The following is a 25864-nucleotide window of genomic DNA, read 5'->3' on the forward strand; positions in this document are numbered from 1 at the left end:
TTGTTTGTAATTTTATCCTCTGGATTCTTTTTCTTCTTAATAATACTAAATATTATTATCATTGAGTATTATTTTCACACCAAAAATAATGTATTACATCTTTTTTTTTCTTAAAGTGGGATCTGGATTGACATTTTATTGTGAAATGAAAGTATTAAATTACTTTTCCTTTTTAAATAACCCTAAGCCCACTAGCTTTTATTAATGGTTATGTTATGTTTGACATGTACGGTATCAAAAAAGACATTAGAAACGCATCATTTGCAAATCCATGTGGATATATATGGATATTTGTCCTCATTTACTTTTCATTTTTCATTTTCCAATCAAATCATGACTAATCATCTTGATTTTGATATAATGGATATCTATTTGTCATCTTGTTTTTCTTTTTTTTCTTTCTCTTTTTTTTTTTGATTGCTTTAAAAAAATCAATTCAAAATCCATTTCCAAATTCAAATTAAATCTAAAACAACAGCATCCAGGGGCTTAAAGGGTCATATGTATCCTGTAATGACCAGTCTGAGCCCATGGTGGCATTACCTCTAAGATTGAAGGCTCCAATACTGATCTAATGAAAACTTCATGTCAACGTTTTACAAAACTTCTTTGGAATAATCTGACCCAACAGTTAAATTGTGCTTTTGTGGATTTCGCTTAAGAAAAACAAACTTTAGAGCACAGCACTGGTGTCAGGACGATGCTTACAACAGGACAATTAGTTTTTGTTTTCCTTTGTAACAAAAAGAAAAAAAGGTGTGGAAAAATTAGGTAAAAAGTCATAATAAACTATTAACAACAAAAGAAAAAAAAAGGTATGAGGCTAGATTCTTCCACGGGGTAATTACTTTGCAAATTATGTTAAACTTAAAAAAAAAAAAAAAGATTAACTTTGTTTTGCACACAAGAAAGCAGGTATAATACTTACACAGCAGTAAAACTGCAAATGTACTAAATGTAGGATTAAAGGAATTATGAAATTGAACTCAAAATGCATGCATACAAGCATAAGCAAAATAATAATTAGAAGTGCACTTCAGTCCTCCCATTTATATCACTTTTTTCAAACGTGGATATGCAACCTTTTCAAATTAGAAATTTAGTTTACACATTGAACAATTTTATCAAGAATGACATTTGCTGGAGATAGTTGGCCATTGCACTTCACATGAGAATAGAATATTCATCAATTTCCAAATCCAGAATTAAGAATTTAGGTAATAAAGTATTGACTTTGACAGCCTTAATAGGGCATTTGCAAAACTGTGATCCATATCTGATCATCTGCATAATAATTTGACTGTTAAATTACAATGTGTGTTTTTTTTTTTTTTTTTTTTTTTTAAGAACTGGCTACTTTTGACTTGTCAAATCAAGGAAAGTAATCAAAAACGTCCAATTGTTGACTCGTATTACTGTAAACAAATCTAATTTAATCAATTATTTGTCAATTGACCGCTCTGGATCAATGGTTCATCGTGTATTTGGTGCCCTAGTGAAAAATGTAGGCATTTGTTTTCACGCGATTTCCTCATTTGCGTGAAGCGTGCGCGTTCACGTTGCCCAGCGCTTCCTCTTTCCGTGCTGGTGCCCGCCAGAGGAGAGCGATAGAAAATGGCGAGTCTTTGCGAAACGCAGCAATGCACAATCGACAGGCGCGGCTTTCGGCAGGAACTTGATTCGTGGCGACACAAACTCATTCATTGTGTAGGTAAGAATTCTGCCAGATACGCATTTCACAATTTCGCCCACTCAACGGTTCTGTAGCGGGTCCTTTATGGGAGTAAATAATCATCTATTACCGCACTGACTCAGGGCATCTCCCTGCGACTTTTTTTGTCCTCAACTGTTTCCCTTTCAGCCGGAACTGTAAAGGAAATGTGTAAAAAGTGACTCTGTTGGGCTAGCCCAGGGGCTGCCGTACCGTTTCTGTTGTCTTTGAGAGTCAGCTGAAGGCTCAAAGTAATCGCTGCCATAACGTTAGTTTGTTTAAAGGGCACTACGGTTGCATTAAAGGGAGTGTCACTGGATGTCGCGTCGGCTAAAAGCGACCCCTTAACTGAAATGCGCGTTCTCGTGCTATGATGATATCTTGTTTTTGGGTGGGGGGAGGGCTGTATACATCCTTCGGGGCATGTTCTCGGTTAACAATCGGGTTCTTTGCCTTTCTCAAGTTACTTTCCGTGTACGCGCATGTCTCCGTTGAGGAAGTAGCTGAGACCCTGCTGATGGTCCCGTTTCCTTCTCACTTCCGGAACCTCAACAACCTCTTTGGAACAACAAAACAAAGCTGCTGTTCACTTCGTTTACATTATAGTAAACATTGCTTACAATTTATGTGCAGCTTCCCTAACGCATTCATTTTTATATTATTTATCTAGATATAATAAAACAAAATCTTGCATAGGGGTTTACAGTTACAACCCATCAGACACAAAGACACAGAGGATCAATATTTACTTTCTCAAATATTCAACATTCAGTCCTAAGTAACAGAAGGAAAAAAATTACAGCTTAATTTAGCCTTGTAAATACAATAACATTCAAACTAATTATTCCCCCCCTACACTTACCTGTAAAATATAAAATTTCTGTATTACGTTAACTATAACAATTACAACGTTTTGGTCAGAAATACTAGTAGATATACACATGCAAATATAAATAATGCAAGTCATGCGTTTAATGGGAGAATAAATGTTTTGTGTTTAATGACAGTTTTCGGACTGTAAAAGCATGAGGTCACCCTCATATGAATCGCTGTGCAGAAATACCGTTTGGAAAACTGTCAATTTTTTCTATTTAGAGCTAGTTTTAAAAACCTATTTTTTGAAAATGGCTCTTATTTTCGTGCAACAAGCACAAAAACGTATTTAAATTCACGTTGCATATTGCTGCATTGCTCGCATGTATTTTATCTGTATTCAAGCAGGGGGTGAAGAGAAAAATTGATTTGGTTATATATTGTTAATTTGTTGATACTTGTATCAAATTAAAATGCTGACAAGACTAAATTTAGTTATTTGTGAGCAACCTTCAGTGTCTTACTTTAGTTTTCCACCTAAACCCCCGACCACTAGTTGGCAGCACAGCAGACTGTGACCAGCTCTACACCGCACCAGAACAACAAGATCTCATGAGAACCAGCTTGTGTTAAATGTTCAGTCTCATTGGTTCAGTTAGCCTAACGGTTTTTGTTGTTATGAGACAAGTATTACTTAGTATGACTTAGCTTTTGTTTCTAAGTCATACTCTTCAAAAAGAAAGTGAAAAATTGTTCTGGCACAGTCTTGGAATATATATCAAAGTGCGAGACATGTATCACAATACATATCATATTGCCACTTTCTTGCCTGTACACACCCCTACTTTCAAGACTAAATGTTGATGGTCGCACGTATTAATCTGACCCTAACCCGTCGTCCGGGTCCGTGCAGGCAACAAAAAATGTTGGGCACTGACCACACATATTTAGAAAATTACATGCAAAAAGTCACCTTTTTTATCAAAATGTTTAAGTTTAAAGCAATAGATGTTTGAAACATTCTTTTATAACAAAGTAGAACTAGCAGGAATTAAACTTTTAAACTTTTGACCTTTTGATTGTGAATGTCATGTTTTCTAAACATTTTATTTAGAAATGATTACCCCCCTTTTACCTTACTGAGACAGATTCTGATTTTACATTTCAAAAATACAGGCAATCTAAATAAAAATGCTTTAGAAATGAGTATTAGTCTTTTATTCACATTTAAGCTTTTGACTGGTTTAATTCTTGTAGCGCATTGACATCATTTGAACGTGGTGTCCTGACATTTGGTTGAGCTCTTCATGTTTTATGCAGTGTATGTACAGTTGAAATTCATCTAGAAAATGAACCCAAGTGAAGTTGTTGATTGCATACATAAAGGATGCTAGCTTTATGATCAGTGCTTGGTTAGTGAGTTCTGTGTTAATGATTGACAAACGCCCCTTGTGTTTGGGTTGTATTCGTAAAGCTGCTTGGTACATGACAACAGCATCAGTCTGCCTTTCTACAGAATGGCATATTCTTTTTACGTCAACAAGGACACACTTTTGTTGGGCTTTTTGGTGGAGATGGTTGCACGCCACCACCACTCCACTGTCTCTGAAATGAACATTTTGTCCTTGCATCGAACGTGAGCAGTAAAACTGCAGGGCAGAGACAAGCACAATTGTCCCATAGAACAGTGACAACAATAGTGTGAATGTTTGCTCCATACATGTGTTTATGGATCATCGGCCCCCAGATGCAAACTGCGCAGCTGAAAATGTGCGCTCTGTCCAGATTTGGGAGAATTTGGAAAGCAACAACCCAGCTGATGAAACCAGAAATGTTTGGAATTTCAGTTATTAATGCTAATGTTTGCTAAATGGAAAAGCGGGATAAATGAGATTGTGTAGTTTTATGGCTTCTTTTTGAACAATTAGAACACAAAAGTAGTTTTGTTCTCCATATGTTGTGTTTTATATTTTCATTTGTAAGCAGAAATATTTGGGAATTGAGTAAGCGCTTGTTTGCTTGTGTTCAGCCACAGTCAAACATCATGTCTTTGAAATATTTTTTTCAGCCAACCCCACTGTGTAAAACACACCTTTAGCAAGCACCGTGACATTCATTTCCACATATGTGAAGCATTTGAGGGAGTAGAACTAGCAACTTATGTGAACTGATGACCCAAAACAGTGAATTGGGTAAATCTTTTGCTGATATACACACATATGTTTGGATTACATATTTTCTACGGAGCAGATTTTTTTGCTGGTTTTATTGACGGATTTATTCACGTACTAGAAGTTGGGTTATTTTTTTCTTTACCAGCAAAGGAGAAAATATTTTATATTCAGGACTTGTTTCCCCAAAACAGATATTTTGATTATCCTACTAACATGTTGTATCTTAGATAATTGTTCATCTGCCTCTTGTTATGACTGCATGGTCATGTTGAAGGATGTTTCTAAGATGTCTTTGAATTTATGTGTAGCTTTCCTCTGCAAACTTCAAATGTTTATCATAAAGTTTTTGCAAGTAGACATATATAAATGAAAAGTTGTTGGGATCATTTTCTTGGCTATTTTTCCATAAACATAGGATGACGTATTAATACAATGTTTAACTTGAAAGTAATGTCTGATGCATTGGAGAAAATCTGCTACGAAAGGAAAACTCCATCTGAAATACAAAAAAGCAGATGAAGCATAAACAAGAAAACAAATACTTTAGAATAATGTAGACGATTGTAGTATTAATATTATTATCATTTCAATAATTTTCTGTTTGTAGTCCTTCCCCATGTTAGTTTGACTGTTATCTAAAGCGCTGTCTTACCAGCTCAGCGGCTCAGGCACGCCAACATGGATTGCTTCTGACACTTCGCTGGAATTAATTTGCCTAATCTACTCTTTGCTAAAGACGCCAGTGAGGATGCAAAAGACTCAGGACTTGAAGGATCTTTTGGCTCTCACCAAAAAAAAAAAATTAAAACAAGGGCTAGGTCATGTTGGGTTTCTGACATTGAAAGACAGTTTCTAATGGAGACACTCACACTTATACTGTTCTCTTCTCTGATTAGCCCAAGGTCTAGGTCTGAAAAAGATTAAAATATTCATGTTCGGCTTGTAAATGAAAAAGCATTTTTGGAGTCTATTCCAGGTGTTTGGTGTGTCACGGCTTCATCAAATTCAGACATCTTGTTAATATTATTGTATGGATAAACTTTGTAAAAATTAGAAAATATTATAGGTTTCCTTTTTCGGGATTGCCTTGTTTTTAAGATTGATTAAAAAGGAAATTTTAAAAAGTTGACAGTTGTAATCTTACACTGTGATAATATAAGCCACTTTTCCCAAGACAAACACAAGTAAACTAATATTTAGTAGTATCGTTGCAGTTCTGAATCTTTAGCACTATTAGACTCATACTACAGTAGTCGATTCATTGAAGTCACAGAATTTGTACCAGGATGCTCTGTACGGTCTCCAAAGTGGCACATTTTGAACTACTCTTAAACTGAATTTCTGAAGAGTAGTTTGATGTCATGCTACTGCTCTGCCAAATGAAAAGGGATGACCCAGTTTTCGTTGCACGCCTCTGAAACTGTTCAGAAATGGGATTGGATGACTCCAGCTGAAGTTCTGTGCACTAACCCAGAAACAGACCCATGACAGAGCTACAGGCAACTCTCTATGTTTTCAGGCCCCCCCTCCCTTTATGTGTGGTCAGTATGAGAAGTGGATGGGGAATTTGTTGGTAGTTAGAGTGCAGCGTCGGCAGTTGACGGCTTTTCCTGCACTTTTGAGTTTTCAGAGCAGGGTGAGTGGTACAAATGGACTTTTTCACTGCTTATTAGGCTCTTTTGCATCAGTGTAGTGTAAGTATGCATTTGCTGTAGTTTTGAATTTTGATTAGTTTTGTCGATTTTGCGCATTGTCCTAAATAATCTCTAAAAAATGAATTGTTTTAGGCCATAATGTGTGGTTATTTCCCTTTAGATGTATCCATCAGCTATAAAACACGTCAGATTAGTTTGAGTATTTTGTGTGATATAATTTTAATATTATAACCTAGTTAAGAGATATAGTTCAGTTAACAGATGTTGTCTTTGACCTCTTTAGTGCTCCATTCAACTCATGTAGATGTCATGGATGGTTGTTCTGACCCCGGGGGCTGGAGCCAGACATCATATTGTGTTAATGCCAAATAAACACACCACATTTCAAGCATTTTCCTTTACTGTCATATGTGTGAAAAATGCTTTCTCTGGAGTTTTTTTTCTGTTTGAAGATCTAATCTGACGTCTACTTGACAGATTTTTTTTTTTTTTTCTCTATTTGCAGATAAAGGGCACATTCACTCTGTTATATAGTATGGTTTCTTTATAGGGGTGGAAAAGGGAGCTCTGTTTGTATGGCACATATCAGACATGGACAGTTTCTTTCTTGGAGAACACTTGGATAAATAACGGCTTTTACCAGACACAAATTTCAATTTAATTATAGTTGAAAGGCTGAAGAGAATCTTGGATTATTTTATATATTTTTTTTCTTCCGGTCCTGAAATGAAATCTGGATTTGATTGAAACATTTGATTGAGACGTTAAACCTGCCAGTTGAAACCACATATTTAGAGACTGATGTCTTTTCTTCCAGGTTTTGAAAACATTCTTGATGGTCTGATTGGGCCAGAACTGGTAGAAGACCTAAAACTATTTAAGGGTGAGTGTCTTTTTTGTTTTTTACCTCTTCTGCTTGTAGATGAGATCACAAAGTTGGCCCTTTGGATAGCAAGGGGTATACAATAAGAGACGTTGGTAGGATAATGACGTAATTAATTATGTGTGCCGTGAGTCGGCGGGAAGTCTTGCTTAGACAAATCAGAACAGTTTCATTACCTCCCACTCTTTTACATTTATTTCTCTTGACAGAATTGTACTCATAAACGAAAAAAGAAAAAATAGAAATGGGGAATGTTTTAAATAATAATCTGTCAAACTTTTTCTTTTTTTTTATCCTTAAACAACTATTTTTGGAGATAATAAACAATGTTGTTTCTTTGTTTTAGTGCATAACAAATCCTTTTTTCTTTGTATCCACAGACTTTAATCATGTGACATCAGATTGGTCATTCCATGAAAACTGCTTGTTCTGCTGTTTGAGGAGAAATAAAGTCAAAGTAAGGATTTGTTTTACATTTGTATTATTTATTTGGATGTTAAACTTTAAAAGTAGAAGACAACCTTTTTATTCATGAATGCTGGCATCATATTAATGATTTCATGATCTTATAACTGTCGTCACTAAAAACAATTTCCAGCAGTTAAAATATAAAATCTTTTTTGCTCTGTATGCATCTTCTAAAGACCATTGTTTAAAGGTTGTTGTTCCTTGACAGGAACACTTACTTGGCGTAAATAAGAGCAGACTTAAAGGCAACCCGAAGCCACTCCTCGTTAAAGATCAGATCGCAATCAGCAAACTCGAGAAACAAACAGAAGACTTTCTCAATGCAGTTTTCCGCAAAAAAGGTGAGTCTGTTTACCTTTAGGTTGTGGTTGCATTTGTGTGTTGTATCAATTAACTCAAACAATGACATTTGCAACAAAAGCGGCTTTGTTAGTTAGGCGAGTCACTCCAGTTGCATTCAAATTTTGTTCATAAACTTTTTTTTAAAAAACACGTTTTTTTTTTGTTTTCCTTTAGACATACCAAGTTTCTCAGACCCTCGCATTCCAATAGTGGCTGCAGAGATTCTCCAGATAATGATCAGTCAATTTGCTGGAGAATACACCTCAAAAACAAGCTTCCCCCAGAACAGTCACACAGACTCCATGCCCCACCCTGACCAAAGCCCGCCTGGCCAGCCCTTACACTCAGGGGCCCCGCCTCCCACCAGCCCTGCTGCTTTAGCCGCTGAGACGGCGCTCAACCAGAACCCTGTCCTAACCAAGCTCCTCATGGCTGACCAGGACGCTCCTCTCGACCTCACCGTCAAGAAACCCCCAGCAGAGTCCAGTGAACAAGGTAGAGTGAATACATTCATCATGTTTAAGATTATTACAACTAGTGAACTAGTTAGATGTCATAATATTGTGACTCTTTGTAACAGATGGAGTGCTTGACCTGTCGATAAAAAAGAAACACTATAGCAGCAACCGGCCTGTCCACAGTCCTCTTCTGTCACCAGCTCTATCTATGCTAAAAAGGTAAGAACTGCTTTGAGTGTGCTTGGAAGTCTAAGTTTCATAAAAAAAAGTTCATTTGATCAGTTGATGATAAGATTTGAACATCAGTAAATTATGTTGTGGAGTTTCTCTGATCAACCCGAAAAAACTGAGGGATAAATGTAAAAATATACATTTTATGGCTTCCACATTGAATCTGGATTTTCTTGCTTGTTTGTTGGCATGTGTGTTTATTAGAGTTTGATGCTTTCCTTTATTCTGTTGAACATTTTCTGATGTAATGTTTGCTCACTTTTGACTGTTAATGATCTGCTGAAGAGCATTAAGTCTCTAAAGGTCTGTAATGCTAAAATAACATCTATAAAAACTACAGTAACGCATGACATAGTGTGGGATGAAGCTGTGGAAAATGGGTATGATTATGGATTCTGACAGGATACTGAAAAAAAAAAAATCTCTCTAAACTGTTATCAAACTTGAGTTGTAACAGGGATATTTTTTTTTAAAGCAAGAACATTAAGTGACGAAAATCACAAAAAATATCAAGATAGAAGCTTCTTCTTTGCCAGACTGAAAAGACCACAAATAAAATTTACTGTAGTTGGCATTTTGTCTCATTTGATTCCAAATTTAAACAATTTTTTAAAATTTATTTAACAGGTGCATCACATAGTTTGGTTTTATGACTATATATGGATTCATTTGGATTACTTCACTTCTATTTTTTTTTTTTACTTTGTCTGCTAGGAGCTCGTAGATACATTTCTTTCTATTCATTTTTATAAGCACAGTGTTTTTTACTTAATGCATCTTTATACATTTTGTGTGATGAAATGATTTAATGTTGGCTGATTTAAACATATAAAAACCTTTTCCCGCCTAACTCTTATTGGTGTTGCTTGTTCAGTGGTAACGTCACACACTGTTTTTGAATCAGTCATTGGTGTTCTATATTTTTTATACTCTTATTCAAAATTGACATGTAAAGCTACTGCAGAAACAGGAAATCCATTCTTTCTCTATGTTTGGAAAAAATTTGACCCGAAGAAAGTTTATACTTTTATACTTTTTGGTTTATTTTTATGGTTTCTTTTTTGTTTTATTATTGTTGTTCTTAAAGCTAAATTTGAAAAAGCTATAATATATATATATATATATATATACATATATATATTATTTTTTTTCTTGTATCTTAAGACTTGCAGACATTTCTACAAGTTTCTGTGATGTTACTGAAGCAAGGCTATAAGATAAAGGAGTGGCCAACACCCCCTCACCCTCAACCCATCCTTCTTTAGAAAAGAAAGGGCCACTGTGGAAGCTCTGCTTACATCCAATTTCCTTCCATCTAATCAGGGGATCCTTGAAGGCAGACGGACAAGTCGGGCTGGTTATGAGGGACCTAAAGGATGGGAGCAGGAAGGGGAGTTTCAGCCACTCTGCCTGTTATAAGCCTTCCTCACCCCTGTCATACTCGGTGCACATCAAGGAAGAGCCTGATGTGGGGAGCGATCCAGAGCTGTTCAAAAATGCATCTTCTGAAGATTCCAAAGTTCTTCTGGGGTTTCCAAAACTAATCAAGCTTAGAAACGACGCTGAAGCGACAGAGCACCTTAACGACATACCCAGGTTATTGGAAACTGGTGGACTTTTGACTCAGTCACCTTCCATTCTCCCTAAGGAGCTATGCAAGAGTCAAGAACTGTCCTTCTCTCGATCATCATGTTACAGTCTGAAAATTCCCCAAGTGAGAGTGTTTGCCACAGGACCAGACCTCATGTCCCCCAAATACTCAGGATCCATCTGCGAGAGAGATGTTGGACAGAAACTCTGTTCTGTTCTACCCAAACAGATACCGGCCCAGCACAGCGTGACCTCCAACAGCTCCAGTTTAGAGAGGGATGTTTGCCCTTTACCTACTGACCTTCAAAACTTTCATTCAGAATCCGACTTTGCCAACAAGCAGCCGAGGAAGAAACGAGGGAGATACAGACAGTATAACCTAGAGCTTCTGGAAGAGGCCATAGCTGAGGTGATGGGTGGGAAAATGAGCGTGTCTAAAGCCCAGTCCGTCTATGGAATTCCACACAGCACCCTGGAATACAAAGTTAAGGAGCGTCTGGGGACCTTGAAACATCCCCCCAAAAAGAAAACGAAGCTGATTAGCCAAGTGGACAAACAAGGTGTTTCCCAGCCCACAGAAGAGGGAATGATCCCATATTGTCTCTGAGATTGAAGGGACCCCGATCCTCCTCAGTGTGGGACACTTCTTTAACAATAGCCCACACACAGTCCCTCCTTATAGTTCCAACTAAGGCTTAGTATGTGGCGCCCCTGTGTGTCTTCTCCAAGTACTGTCTCTTGAAAAATCTACCACTTTAATTTAAGCATTTCATGTATGTGTTTAATGAAAGCCTCTTGGTGCTGTTCTACAAATCCACTTGTGTCTAAAGTTCATACACATATTTTATTTTAAATATTTTATTTATTTGAAATTGTATTTTTCTAACTTATTATTTCTGCTTTTGCTGCAGTCAAAAGACTGAAATGCAGTTTAATGGAGAATCTCATGTCAGATAAACATTACATTCTCAACTCAACACTATGCTTTCTGAAGAGTTTCTTCATGCAAGTTCTGTGACTGTTTGTCCTTTCAATTAATAGTGCACAGTTGCTTAAGAGTAGTGTTACACAGCTCCTGCAACTGTTAGATTCATAAATATAGATTAACTCCTAATGTATAACAAGAGGAGGGCAGAAGTTTAGCTCTTTTTAATTTTTTATGTGGATATATTCTCATTTTTTACTCTTTTTGCAGTTGAGCTTCAATTCAAATGTGCTCTTAAAGTAAGACTGAATAATTTTAGAGGTAGAGGTTGTTTTTGACTATTTGATATCATTTCATAAGAAGTTTTTTAGAAATTAATGTATGATAAGGTAAAAACATTGGTATTTAATCTAAAACAGTAAAAAATGAGTTATGTGTTCATCAAACCTCAGGTCCATACAGTTTTCTTTAAATGTGTTTTATAAGCTTTTTGTGGTGCTACTGAAGTGATTTTAGTGGAAACCTGTTGCTGCTTTGTGTTGCTTTTAGTGTAGAACTTTTGCCTGGAATTCAGACATGGCCTTCAGGAGGACACTTCATTGTGTATTATCACACCTAACATTTACAATAAGCAGAAAGAGGTTTAAAAAATGAAAAACTAACTTACTGCACTATTACTAAGTGAAGATTCCCACTACACCTTTTATAGTTCTGGATTGTGTTGTTTAAACAAACTCTCGAAAAGACATAAATGACTTGTTCTGCTTTAAAGAAAAACTTTTTTAAGCACATTTAAGATTTATTAACATTTTATAATAAAGTACCTTCTAGTAAATAGGTACCAACAGCTTTAAAACATGGATATTTTGATAAAACTGTGTTTTACTTTACAGTATAATTGTCTGTGCACTACTTTCTAATGTAACAAACCAAATGGTATCTCTCAGGAAGAATCGGATCAGGTTCAACTTTTCTCTGTTTTATAGTCAGTGTTGCAGTTTTTCAAGTAGCATCTTCTTTATACTTAATACTATTTTACTAATAGAGTAAATGGGTTTTACTAGGAGCAATGTTAAGGTTAAGTTTTTAATGCATTGTTTCCATGTGAACACAATAAGTTATTTAGGTATTTAAAATGTTTGTTTTTGTTTGGTCACTTTGGCCTTTAAGACATTCAGGGTGTGAATCTCAGTGTTCAGATGTAACAAAGGTTTGTTTGCTCTCTCTTAACAAGTGTCATTGTTTTGTTTCCAAAGAGGACATTTTAATTGTAAGGATATTTTCAAAAGCATGCTTAGTTTTCTTGTGTTAAGAACGTATGAAGTGAAACTCTCACTAATGTATATTATCAAAAAATAAAAAATAAAGTTAAGTGCTTTAAAGCAACATAAGATTGGTAAATGTAAAAATTAGAGAAGAAATAGATTCTTTTTAATGTTTAAAATTCTATGCATGCATTTACCTACCTAAACTGATACATAATTCACCCATAGACAGTTTTTAAAATGTCCGATTATACAACACGTTTGCAGTTTCAGTATTTTTTCTACATTATAATTTAAAATTGTATGACAAAGCTGTAAGTCTAGCATGATTGGAGTCATTGCCCATGTAGTGAAATATTATATCATCAATGTGTTCAGAGGATCAAATGTGACCTTCAAATCCTGCTGAACTAGTGCATTCTCAAAACTGTGCCATAAAAATCCTTTTTATGTAAAAAAAAAAGTATTTTCTGTCAAAGAACTTTTTAAGTTATTACCATTAATTATACAGACTAGGGTTACTCTATAGTTATGTCACTATTGTGACATTTTATCTTACAAGTTTCAATGCCATTATTTTCCTGATGCTTCTAGTCTGTTGTATTTTCTTCTTTATTTTTATCAGAGTGGCTCAGAAATATTGACCAAAATAACTTAAAAAAAGGCAAGTTACGCCAGGGAAATAATATTTTTGTTGTAATTGTATTTGTCGTATGTAAACTGGGGGTTTTCCATCTCTTTTACAGGTCTAAAGTGTCAGTTTTTAGACATGCATGACTTTTCAGCAGGTTTTTTAAAAAGACCAAAACCAATAAACTAATATATTTGAGATGGCACATCAACTTCATACTTTAGATCTGAAGATGATGTCCTGCATTGAAATGGTTGTATGTGAAACAGAGTTTAATAAGAGACTCGTATTTATTTGTTAACCAGCCATAATCTAGTATACCAAACGGTGGTTTGTTACTTCAGTTGAAACGAATTACAGATACTTAAAGTGCTAAATAATACCTTCAGGGATTTTACATCTTTTGTCCTCAGGTGCTTTATTTAAAACCTCTCCTCCATACAGTGATGTGAAATGAACTTTCTAAAGATGGACTTTGCCAAGTTTTCTTTAAAATTTTCTTTGAGAGGTTATAGAGACTATGTGTATCCCAATCATAGGGTTGAGATAAAAATAACTAAATATTCTCTTTATACATTTGTTTTGCACTCTTAAACAGGTATCAACATAAACCCTCTGTATAGCTATTAATAGATAAACTATTATGTAGCTTAAGAAAGTAGCATTTTTCTACTTTGAACAGCAGTCATGATATTCTTTATTTCTTGCATCTTTTATTATTATTTTATATTATGTGATACAAACATTTTGTGTTATGGTAATTGCAGTATCCTGCAGTGCATGATGGTAATGAGAATATGTGCACTACAAATCTTAGTTTCTCTATAAAATGTTTTAGTTATATGAATCAGCATTTACTTCTTAAAATTACCAGCTCATAAAATGGCTGGGATTTGAAAAAAAAAAACTGATTTAGTTTACCAGTATGTTTGAAATTGTAACATTTTTGCTAAAAAATATTAGTGTGTTTTTTATTTTTACTTGACATGTAAATGTAATTATTAAAAATGTATTAATGTAATTTATGTTGATTGAATGAATAATAAATATGCAGTGATTTCAAAGTTAAAGTTTTTATCTGTGATTTTTTTTTTTTAGAAAATGTTGCTGACTAAATTGTTTGTGTATGTCAGCCTAAACAAAATTTTTCTAAAGATTACATGGAAAAATGTGAAGTTACACTACAGTGTAGTAACTTGTTTTGCCCTTGTTTTCACAGTGAGTCTCAAGACTTTCAAGTGACGAAAGATCTACAGTCTACCTCCACTCTGAGAAAGTTCATGGCCAAACTCTGTCTGCACCATCAACGGCAGATAGTGGACGCCATTGGTTTTCTTCAGATGGAAGTCAAAGCCCATTCGTCCACCAATGCACAGAAAGACTCTAACAAAACCTCAGGCTCCAATGGAACTGCTTCTTCCACTGTTATGCCTGAAAAGTCATCCCCTGAGGTAAAGTTACCCAATGAATCTACTCCCAAAGCAGAAGTCCATTCTTTACCAAGTAGCTATGCAACAAACAAGATTCCAGAGAAAGCCTTGTCCCTTAAAACATCACTAACTGCCAGCCCTGTATCGGGGAGTAACCAACCTCTGGGGACTCCCATTACAAATTCAGCAGATGGAGAGCAAAGCAGCCCCAGTGATCATGCACCTCTTAAAATGAAAATAATGACCAAAAATGCTGCAGGCAAGAAAGTCTCGTGTGTTCTCAATGCCAGCATGTCTTCTCAATCCGATGCCATGGAAGAGAACAAGTGCAGCTTGAATTCATCCAGTAGAGCAGAGACTCAAAGTGCCAGACTCAGTTCCTCTGTGAGAAGACACAATCAGACGAGTTTAACACATCAAGTTAAGCACAGAGAGGATCTCGGACATGCCAAAAAAACGCAAGCGAACTTAATTTCAGTTCACATGACCATTCCCTCAGATTCTGCTAGGACTGCCAGGAAGACTATCAGGACATCAGCCGAACATCAGTCCAGAGACTGCACAGCAGTGGTTGACCCAGATTTGGGCCACTGTGATATTGTTTTTATTGACAAGCCAATTACAGAGTGTTTTAAGGAAAAGCGACGTGGCCTTGTCCCTCGTCGGAATGCCAGAAAAAGCACCAGAGGACACATGTATTCAGATGAGATCTGGGAGTTAAAAACGGTTCGGACATTGGCCGGCAGGGGAAACTGTCCTAATCCAATGCCAGAGTTGATCACTTTAGTCACTCCAAAACAAATCCTGTCTAAACCTGAAGGTGTACCCCATGTAAATATGCTTTTTGGGGGAACATGTAGGGAAACGCTGGATCAACAAACGCCCTCTGCAGAGTCCAATGAGAGCATACTACCAGAACCAGGAGATGGTGTGGTGGCCACAGCTAGTAAAGTAGACAACGTAGTAGTTGAACCTAGTCAGACAGATCAGTGTCAAACCAAGGTGCCCTCTGGTCCGTCTTCTCCTGTAAAGAGCCCAGTAGAGAACAAAGAAACGGATCTGAACGCAGATATAGAGCAGGAAGCAAATGTCGATTCAGACACAGCAGATGGAAGTAACGGTATCGGTCAGCCTCCAATTGAAGTCGCAAAAGAAACATTGGCAGAACCTGAAAAAGTCATAGATCAAATTTCTGAGCAAACAGCAGCAGAAACAGGAGTGGAACCATTAGAGAAGGTTATCACAGATGCCACTGAGCCCCAAAAATCAGATGAACAAGAAAAGACAAAGTCTATCCTTCATCAGAATAGTGATCCATCAGCACCAATTCAAGTTGAGGAAAACATAGAAAAAGGTAAAGAAGAGAACACGGAAGATAGCCAGTCTCAGAAACTTGAACCCGAGGCACAAGTACAGCAGGACAACACTGAAGAGACAGAAAAAGTATCTGTGCCAAATGCAGTAGAGCAGGAGATTAAAGAAAAAGAAATTACAGCACCAGAAAAAAATGATGGTGATCTACCCTTAGAGATTAAAGATAAGGAGGAGAACCATGATGTATCTTTAAAGACACTTGATTCTCTTCTGAAAGAGTTACCACCTTGGCGTAGGAAAAAGACTTCCAAAATCCATCAGTTGCCACAATCAGAATCCAATGTAGTGGGTTATGTTAATGGCCGGCCTGTATCATCTTCTGACAGAAGCCTACGGCACCGAGCACTTAGCAACCCCACCTCACCTTCTAAAAGTCCTGTAAAGTCTGGGCAGAATGTGCTCAACAATAGTTTGGTTAACTCTAAACTTGAATCGGATGTGGAGAAAAAGAAAGGAGATGAAAGTTCACCTGAATCTTCTCCAATTGTAACATCTTTAAAGGGAACTATTGCAACTCAGCAAGTTACAGATTCATCTTCAGATACATCATCAACTAAAGTATCTCCACCTTCTTTAAGAAGTAAAAAAAATAATAGACAAAAGACTATACAGAGAGAAAACGACATCTTACCTGTTCTTCCTGTTCAGCCTGCTGATCTAGGTCTGAGTGTCGAGTCAAAACGTCAGCTTAGATCGTCCAGCCAAAAGCAAAGCGGAACTTCAGCACCACACATCAGTTCAAGTGTTGTCTCAACCATTCCTCCCTCAAAACTTTCTACTCTAATTCTACCACCTGCAGACCAGCTTCCTCCTTTGGTCCTTCCCGATTCACTTCCTGTTACTAAACCTTCTTTAGGTCGTCCATCTAAGCCCCCAACCTCTGAAGAATCCCAACAAAACATAGTCCCAGAATGTCCTAAAACAGATGTTAGTGCACAACCAATAGAAGTAACCCCAGAAGAGACACAAAAGAAAGAACTAGCAAAAGGATTCGAGACCAAACACAAGTTGAGATCTGCAAAAGTCGTTGAGGAGTGCCGGAAGGAGGAGGAAGAGGAGAAAAATCAACTTGATAGTCAAAAACCAAATTCTGTAGAAAATCCAAGCTCCGTAAAAAGTGAAGTTCAAACGCAGTCGATGCCATTAAGAAGTAGACGTAGTTTGCAAAAGGATTTGGAGGGAAATGACACTTTGATTCAAAAGACAAATCCAGAATTGATAGAGGACATATCTGTAAGTGGAGAGGACACCTCGAATAGACCCAGAAGAATGCCGCTGAGGAGTGAGTCCATAAAACCCGAAATGTCCCCTCAGTTTGTTTCCCAGTCACAACCAGCAAACAGCAAAAAATCCAGCTTAAGGTCACAAAGGTCGCTGGCACTTCCCACCAGTGCTCTTACTGATACTGCAAGACAAATCAACCTATCCAACCCTGTTAAGACAAATAAATCTCAGGTTAAGTCTCTTTCAGGTTCTGTTACGACTATGCCCCACAGCTCACCCTTTTTTGCCCCAAAGCACGAGCCCCCTAAACAAATGCCCAATAAGTTCTTTGAAGTGCTGACTGGAGAAGGTGGTCAACAGCTCGTTTCAAATTTGAACCTCAAGTATGACAAAATGCAGAAAGGTTGGGTGCAACTGGATAAAGAGGGCCAGCCTGCAGTCAAGTACAAAAACAAGGCAGACAGGCAGGCAGCTATATGGAGAAGTAAACGTAGGACACGCAAACCAAAGTCTTTGGAACAGCAGAAATACTCACCAGTCCAAATGCTATTTATGAAAGGTTTTAACCTCTCCAGCATCTGCCGCTGGTTCCTGGAGTCAACCGAAACAAAATCTCTTGTCATTGTCAAGAAGGTCAATACACGTCTTCCGTCAGAAACTCAGCTGTGTTTCCACAGCTCGTCCAGCGCGTCGGGAACCTCGCAAGGGGTGTTTCCGAGCATACAGGCAGAACGCCTCAAGAAACATTTGAAAAAGTTCGCCATTGCTTCTCCCGTAAAGAGCAATGCAAAGAGCAAGAAGCTCATTGCCAAAGCACTGGAGCAAGTGGTGAATGCAGTCAAAGGGAAAGAGAGAGCCGAACCCACCAGCAATACTCAGACTCTAGAAAAGCCATGCACCTCCACCAAAGCTCATGCACAAATCCCAGATTCTCAGAAATCATCTGGAAAATCTAAGAATCCAGCTAGTGCCCGAATCTTGAGGAAGTACTCAAACATCCGAGAGAAGATGCAGGTTCAGCAGTCCACCGTTAGACTAAAGGAGACCTCAAAAATGTTACAGAGTAAAAAGATGAAAACTTTGGCTGCTACAAAGTCTGCTGCCAAGTCAAATTTAAAGCCATCCATGAAGGGGAAGAAGTTAGTTGGACCAGGTATTAAGCAAGTGAAAGAGTCAAAGCTGGATAAAAGGAAAATATTGGCTAAAACCCAATCAGCAAAGCCTTCACTTCAACAGAAAGCAGTCAAAGCTCAGGCCAGTAGTAAAGTTACAAAAGATGCAACTAAGAAAGAGCTGCCAAAGAGAGTTTCTCAACGGCTCGGGCTTTCTAAAGAACCTGAGCCCAGTCCTGGGGACACATCAAAAAACAAGGTCAGCAGTAAGAAAAGCGAAGCAGACAAGGCAGAAGTGGAAAAATGTTCACCAAATAAAGTCAACTCGGTTAAAATCCAAGCAAAAGAATGCCCTCAGAGCGCTGCTGAAGTCAAAGGCATGGAAAATGGTGACAACACGTTGCAGCAGAACGCAGATGTGAAGGCTCAAGCCTCTCCTGACCAGGTACTCACTAGATCCCAGAGAAAAATGGAAGCAGCTGCTCCTCCAAGCCCCAGTATTCCTTCAAAGAAAGCCACAAAGTCCACGGTTTTAAAAACAATACCCCCCAAAGCCATCAAGAAAGCAGAAGAACCCGCCCTCACAAGAAGTGGTGCTTCAACCAGAAGTCAAGCTGCCTTGCTGCTACCTAGTGCAACTAAAGCGGGAACCAAAAGACCTCAGGAGCCTTCGGTGAACCCCGCGAAGCGCACCAGGACAAAATAAGGAGATGACTCACCTCTAGTTCATCTGGAGTGTACTAAGAAGGACCAAATACATGTGTGTGGTTATGGCGTGAATTCCCTTCTCAGTAGGTGCGGCTATCTTCATTTGAGATTGAATTGCTTTGCGCCACGGCAGTCCTGGACCTGGTTGGAGATGACAAACTGCTGTTTCAGCTCATTTTCAAAGTTGGCAAAGCAAACGTCAGGGGTTTGGTGCTGTTGTTCACAAATTTAATTTAGCCTTTCTTTTATTTGCTCTCTTGTACATAGCAGTTGTTTTAGACAGAAGTGCGTTCTGGTTTGCTGTTGTGAAAGCTTGACAGGAGGGAGCTTTGAGTTTACTTATTGCAAATTGGCAGTTTGTATCTCCAGCCTGTTTTTCCAAACATGTTGTGAATATATGAATGATGTGACCAGGTGCCTTATTTATGAAATGTAATGTAAACAAAATGTGAAATGCCTCTCCTGTTTCGATAGGCAGTTTCTGTTCCTTGCAGTCCGTTCTTCACCTGCTAATTCTAATCTCCCTATAGCATTAAGATTTTCTGACCATACTGCACCTGACTAGTTTTAATGTCCTCTTTCCCTCAACATAAACCTTATAAGCACATAAGTTGATCTAAATTGTTCGGAGGAACAGGTTCAGGACACTTCATCATCTGTTTTAGTGTTGTTTTGGATGTACTCCTGCTTTAGCTGTTGAATATTTTACCTGCATTAGCATTATTTCTTTAAATGGACACATTTAATGCCTAAGCTTGAAAGCGTGACTTGGAGAAATTTGGCTCATAAATCTCTGCAAGAACTTTTTGCACGTTACAAAACTAATTTTAAATCTCCTCAGCTGTTATCCCCAGGTGACAATTCCTCCTGTTTATTCACAAACTGGTTCTGGAATTTTATGTCGCAGTTTTGTTATTTTACTGTCACGGTCAGGCCAGTTTTCACAATGTGACGTCTGTTTACTTCTATGTAATGTCAAGGAAAAAAAAGTACCATATTAGTACAGTGTTATGTTATTTTATTTTTAATTGTGGTAATTTCCTTTAAGAGAGTTAGCTATTCATTCACAACCGTTCCCCCCGTTTTTATTGTTATTTAAAAAAACATGTAGGCATTGGCAGATCTAGAACCTCCCATGGAATATCAGACTTGAACATGTTTATTCTTTACACTTGCTATTTAAAGATTTTGATTGTATATATTAGAAAGAAATACCTGCTTTATTTGTGGTAAACCCAAGAATAATGCATCTTTATCTTTACAAGTTGTATTTTTCTGGATTTGATAAAAATATGTTTGCATTTCATTGCGTCTTGACTGTTTTATTCTATCCCATTGATCAAATTCACATTTTTTTTTAGTTAATAGTTGGAGATCTGAACTTTATTCGACAAAACAATAAGAAGGAACATTTACCAATCTCTACCAATATTTTGAGATACCTTTTATTTTGTCGTGGATGGTTGTCTGTATGACAACCATGCAGCTCAGGAGGAAGCTCCCACTGTGGGACAGATTGGTGAACAGTTGGCTTCTTGTCACCCATAGCCGGCACATTGCCTTCTCACCAAAACCACTCCAACATTGTGAAGTTGGTTCATTCACGTTGATGGGTTAGTCCAAACATTCCTTCCAACTGATGCCAAAAATCTAAAAGGGCTGGTTTCATTGTCTTATTGGTCAAAAAGGGATTTAGGCCATTTTGGACAGATATTTAAGATAAAAATTGACGTTTACTTAGAAGGGTGGTTTATTTCTGAAGAAATGTCTTGTTGGTTAAAATTCACCAGAAATCTACAAATGGGCTGCTAATTATTGCTGTTATGTCAACTTGTTTTTGAGAATATGTGCTTTTATTATATACGGACAGTTGGAATGCAACAAAAAACAAAAAGAAAGGAAGACCAAAGAGTGCTTGCTATTAAATCTTGCTACAGATAGAAAAACAAGGCAAAAAAAATGTCAGCGACAAGTGAATGTAAAACGTAAACAAACTCTGAGTTACTTTAGGAATCACTTGCTTCAAAAGCTTCCATATTGACTTTTTAAAAAGTTTTTTTTTGGCTTGTCTTGCCATTAGTTTAGAAATAAAATAGACTGACTGGATTGCCATCTGATTATTGCTCATTACTCCACTTCCATATCTTTGCTTTAACTTTAGTCTTGTGTCAGGTTTTGACCGACCCATTTTAGTTTTTAAGTGCACAAAAGACTTCAAATGTATTTATTCCTTTAAGGCTTTTTTGACTTTTAAGAACCTTGATTTCAACAAAATTCAATTTTTCAAAGTTTTTATTCTAAAATATTCTGAAATTATGTCTTTTCTGATATTGGGGTCGGCTTTGACCCGGTTATAATTTTTTATTTTTACTTTATTAACCTTAAAATCATTAGTTGATTCAGTAAACACACTGATCGCCACCTCCTCTCCCGATCATGTTTTAGCTTCAAGAATGCTCATTCGTCCAGAATACTTGCAAGTAAAGCACTAACATTTGTTTTATTTCTATGATTCTCTTGAGGTATTTGTTTTTCTGTTTTTATTGAGTAATACTTGTTTTAAAGCCAAGAGACCCAAAGAAAAAATAATAAAACCAATATTTCCATGGAAGCCTAACAAGATAATCAAGAGATGAAGAAAAAAATTAAATGATTTTTAGGTTACTGGGAAAGTTAGGATAATGGGAAAGTTAAAATGCTTACCCTGTATTTTATACTCATACAGCAACTTCTTTTTCCTTATTTCTCTTCTAGCTTTTATTCTTGTCTTTGTTTGCTTCCTATCATTATCATTCCAAGCATAACTTTTGGTGCACGGGGGCGTGCGGTCTTTCTCCAGAATGGTTTCAATTAGTTGGATGGGTTTTTTGGGGAGGGGGGGACAGAAATGGAGGAAAAAGGCAAAGACATCTGTAAAAGCACACACATTTTTAAGTTTAATGAAAAGAGTGGAGGTTTGGTAAACATTTTCTCGGTGGCACTACGTACATTCAGCATAACTGAGTTTTTCAGTTCAATCCCACCATCAAGTCCTGCAACATAAAACAGACAGAAACCCAAAGTTCTGATGTTTTTTTGCACCATAATACAACAGAGACATCGTGTTGCGCACAACATTTATGTATATAGTTCAATAGGATGAAAAATCTGTGGTTCTGGCCACGTGACCAGATTATGAAATCACATCTCAAGATTAGCACAAGCACCACTAAGATGTCTACCAGGAAGCTGAATGCACCAATCGATGCAGAAGAGGAGAAGGAGCCATGAAAAGAAAGTCACATTTGATTCAAGATGCACCTTTAGAAGGCCCACAGCTTACAGTGACTGTCATCAACTCTTTTGGATTAGTACAGTACACCACTGGCATCACGTTAACAGCATGTGATACAACGTTAACATGGGTAGCAATATGAACAGGAGCAGTGTACTGTGTCAAAAATCTGGGTCTCTGCAGCTTTTTAATGAGACAATTAAAAAAAACAAAACAATCCCAGTTTGCAGGCAGAAGGAGGCCCTCATCCTGACAGGATGTGACTTTTATCTTACACTGAAACTAACAGCTAAGAGTTACCACTTCATGAGTAAGCATAGGGCATATTTATCTATACACATTTATACATTCAGCTTTCACGGTTCACTGTAATTGGCACTGTTTTACTTTTTTTTTGCCTTTTCTTCCTTTAGGGAGTGGATAACCAGAGCTGACAGACAATGAAAGCGTCCATAGCTTTCTCTGTTGTTTTCTGTCCGTATCTGGCGTGTAATGCTTCACACAGTTGAACAGATCTCAGTATATGATCCATCTTTAGCTTCACCAGCATCCACAGAGGCATCCTGCTTCTTCTGGCTTGACAGCAGCTTATGATCAGTTGAGCTTGACTTAAAAAAAAAAAAAAAACTCTCAGAATCTAAGATACAGATGATGGAACCCATCGAGGTTATTTAAAAGGAAAAGGGTCTGTTTTTACAAATTTAAAGAAAAAACACTGAACATTTCAATGTCAGATTTTGCATTTTTTAGTATTAAAGCCCTATTTTTAAGGGTTTTTGAAATCTCTTAAAATCATCTGATCACCAGAATTTTTTTTAACTCTACAAGAAAATGCATTTCAATAAAATAAATAAAAAACAAGCACAGACTCATGAATTAGATGTAATATTCACATGGAAGACAACATATACAATATTAAACATAGTTTTAGTCCGATATTGCCTCTTATACAACAAGGTCTACCTGCTGCTGCATTTTTGGCCGCTGAAAATTTGTTTTTATTCTGCTGCTATGTATGTATATATATTTGAAATTTTGTGTAAAGATATGTAGGAATTTGCACGGCAGCAAAAGCAGTTCTTTGCATCTTAAGACAAATCATAACAAGTATAAAAAATCATTATGAGGAATTAGACACAACAAAACAGAATGTTAATCTAAGATCTTTTGTAATAACATTTGTAATGACATTTAAAAAAAAAAAAAAAAAAAAAANNCTTAAACTCCTCTCCACACATGCAACACTTTGCACAAGTTTAATACTGCAGGCATCAACCGGAGCAGGATTATTGGGTCTCCTGCTCACGAGGGGGTGGGACTATGCAAAAAAAAAATTCTTAACCCTGAGCCTATACATGCTGGGGGCTCGTAATGACTGCCTGCGCCACGCTGGTTTGCTGACGCAGAGCAGCTGCTGCACAGGAGCCATCTCTAGCTGAGTGCATGCCATGCATGTGTGATCATGTACTCCGGTGAGGTGGAACACTGTTGGTTTCAGTGCTGCTAAGTCAGTGCAGTCTCTGTTTGCAGGGAGTTTCTATGCTGCGTTAGCGCACAGCAAACAACCGCGACCCGTGAAGCACCACTTCACCTTTGTTTCTATCACTTATCTGCCTGCACGTGTTTGATAGATAACTGCATTCTGGTGGAGGAATTGCTACTCCTAAAATGACGACGTATCCCAAAGTGCACCCAGCACAGTCCCGTCAACCCAGCCAAGCTCAACTCAGGATAGCTTTGCCAAGTCTAACAGTCCGGCTTTCCTTTTATACCTCCCTTTTCTGTTTTCTTTCACTGCCTCCACAGAGGAAAATGGTGGCTGGGCTGTCGGAGGCCTCCCAGATGGAAAGGGGAACTAACACAGGAGAATGTGGGTTGCAAGGATGTTTTGTTGTCGATTCTACATTGTTGCTTTCCTCTAGGTCACACCTCTCGGAAGGGAAGTTAATGTCCTATTTTACAAACACTGTAGTCCATAATATATAGATAGAGGTTTTATATATATTCTGTATAATCTCTATTTTCCTGTTCCCCTCCCTTGCTTTCGTCCAGTCTTTTCCCTTCCTTTCTTTCTTCAATCTTGTTTTCCTTCTTCGGCTCCGTAGCAGTGGCAGGAGATGAGAAAGAGTGGGGCTACATGCACCCCACGCAGCCGCACTTGATGGTCTTTTCCACTTCCTCGCTAAAAGAGGTTCCGTCGCTGCACTCGAAGGTGTATTTCCGGCGTTTCATCCTCTGACTGCCGCAGCACGCCCCCGTGCTGCAGGCCCCGCTGCACTCCACCCAGGAGACCATGCGCGTCGTTTGGCAGATGGCGTACCCTCGCTGCACCTGGTAGAAATCTCGCACGGGCTCCCCTCGACACTCCGACTCTTAAAAGACAAAAGTCAAACCCAGCAAATGTGTAAATTTGAATTCCTTTAAAGCATACAGCTTTAGAATCACAAGCCCACCTGCGTCGCAGAGCTCCCCGGTGTAGCCGCTTTCACAGTGACAGTATGCGCTTCCCGTGTCGGAGATCTGGCAGCGGCCGTGTTTGCAGGACAGGCGCCGGCAGGGATTAAACAGCTCCCCTTGTTGGTTGCACAGGGCGCCACGGTAACCCTCCTGACACTCACAGCGGTACGACTGAGCATCCAGTGGGATGCACTTCCCATGCACGCACCTAGTAAAAGAATAATGATCAGATTTGTAAGAAGTCGCCAGATTTTAATAACAGATCAGTCTAATGTTTTTAGAAGAAAAGGAAAAACTTTTTTTTATTTCTCATGTACATGGATCTGATGGATACAAACATTTTGGCATCCAAGAAAAATCTAAAATAAAATCTTTTCATATTTTATCAATAAAGGGTGAAATTATATGATAACAATGTAAAAAATAATTAAGGAATCAAAATCAAAATAATTGTTCAACTATTATGATAAACATGGAAAACTCTGAGATAGAAGGTTATTTCTGAGATGACCTCTATAGAAGCGAAAAAGCTTTCCTATAAATTCTGCCCTTTGACCTCCTCATCAAGTGTTTGAAACGTACTTGCTCCCCTGGCAGGGGTTCAGAGCCGGCTGGTCGCAGTGCGCCCCAGTCCAGCCCGGTTGGCAGTGGCACACTGGTCCTTGAGCCCCGTCAGGTTGGCAGATGCCATGAACGCAGTAGAGCTTCTTGCAAGGCTCGCAGCCCGGCACCACGCCGGGCTTCATCTGGGTCTTGGTGAAATCCTGAAGCTCATTGTTGATGTACAAGTTCTGGATGCAGCCGTGGAAACTGGAACCGTTCTGGATCTGCCACAGACGGAACGTGCCGGACTGGACGTCCACTGGCATCCCTGAAGGAAGACAGAGCCGCTTAAAGGTGTGACGGCACACACTGACTCACAAACAAACGATTAACACAGGGCTGGTATGAGAGTAATGAAAGGAGGGATTTCAAACATGCATGTCTCTGTAGCTTTTGTGTCAAATCAATTTCTTTTTAAAACCACGAGACATGTCATTTTTGAAACAGAGGGGGGAAAAATGTGACCTTGCATGCATTAAGACAAGCACAACACAACCACAGGACTGAGACGAGCCACAGAAATATCAAGCCACTCC

At 38.0% G+C, this 25864-nt stretch overlaps 2 protein-coding genes across 7 annotated transcripts in view; one reads left to right on the forward strand and one right to left on the reverse strand.

Annotated features, from left to right (window-relative positions):
* Positions 1–1536: 1536 nt before the first annotated feature.
* wu:fc17b08 (ligand-dependent corepressor) lies at positions 1537–20300 on the forward strand. 3 transcript variants are annotated; one of them, XM_024296954.2, is made up of 7 exons: positions 1537–1711; positions 7171–7236; positions 7617–7693; positions 7913–8045; positions 8221–8541; positions 8627–8723; positions 10059–14127. In XM_024296954.2, the coding sequence occupies exons 1-7, from the start codon at positions 1615–1617 to the stop codon at positions 10930–10932; spliced, it is 1665 nt and encodes a 554-aa protein (XP_024152722.1). In that variant the 5' UTR covers positions 1537–1614; the 3' UTR covers positions 10933–14127. The 3 variants fall into 3 exon arrangements, with proteins under 3 accessions (XP_024152722.1, XP_024152720.1, XP_024152721.1); XM_024296952.2 differs by lacking the exon at positions 10059–14127 and adding an exon at positions 14366–20300 and having other exon boundaries at positions 1563–1711; XM_024296953.1 differs by lacking the exon at positions 10059–14127 and adding an exon at positions 14366–20300 and having other exon boundaries at positions 1580–1707; positions 7913–8044; positions 8219–8541.
* Positions 20301–23491: 3191 nt separating this feature from the next.
* Positions 23492–25864, reverse strand: part of slit1a (slit homolog 1a (Drosophila)) — a 96985-nt gene continuing 94612 nt past the window's right edge. For all 4 annotated transcript variants that reach the window (XM_024296864.2, XM_024296862.2, XM_024296863.2 and 1 more), the window contains 3 exons: positions 25308–25596; positions 24722–24933; positions 23492–24640 (listed from right to left, as the gene is read on the reverse strand). In XM_024296864.2, the coding sequence (XP_024152632.1) occupies positions 24402–24640; positions 24722–24933; positions 25308–25596 (740 nt within the window). In that variant the 3' untranslated portion in view covers positions 23492–24401. The remainder of the gene's footprint in view (positions 24641–24721; positions 24934–25307; positions 25597–25864) is intronic.

Source organism: Oryzias melastigma, linkage group LG15 (assembly GCF_002922805.2).
Source record: "Oryzias melastigma strain HK-1 linkage group LG15, ASM292280v2, whole genome shotgun sequence".
Classification (NCBI taxonomy): domain Eukaryota; kingdom Metazoa; phylum Chordata; class Actinopteri; order Beloniformes; family Adrianichthyidae; genus Oryzias; species Oryzias melastigma.

Bases quoted from the DNA above. Each gene is read 5' to 3' on its own strand.
- wu:fc17b08 (XM_024296952.2), top strand. From the start codon at position 1,615: ATGGCGAGTCTTTGCGAAACGCAGCAATGCACAATCGACAGGCGCGGC. The intron at 7,237-7,616 runs GTGAGTGTCTTT...TTGTATCCACAG, and splicing joins AGACCTAAAACTATTTAAGG to ACTTTAATCATGTGACATCA. The intron at 8,724-14,365 runs GTAAGAACTGCT...TTGTTTTCACAG, and splicing joins GCTCTATCTATGCTAAAAAG to TGAGTCTCAAGACTTTCAAG.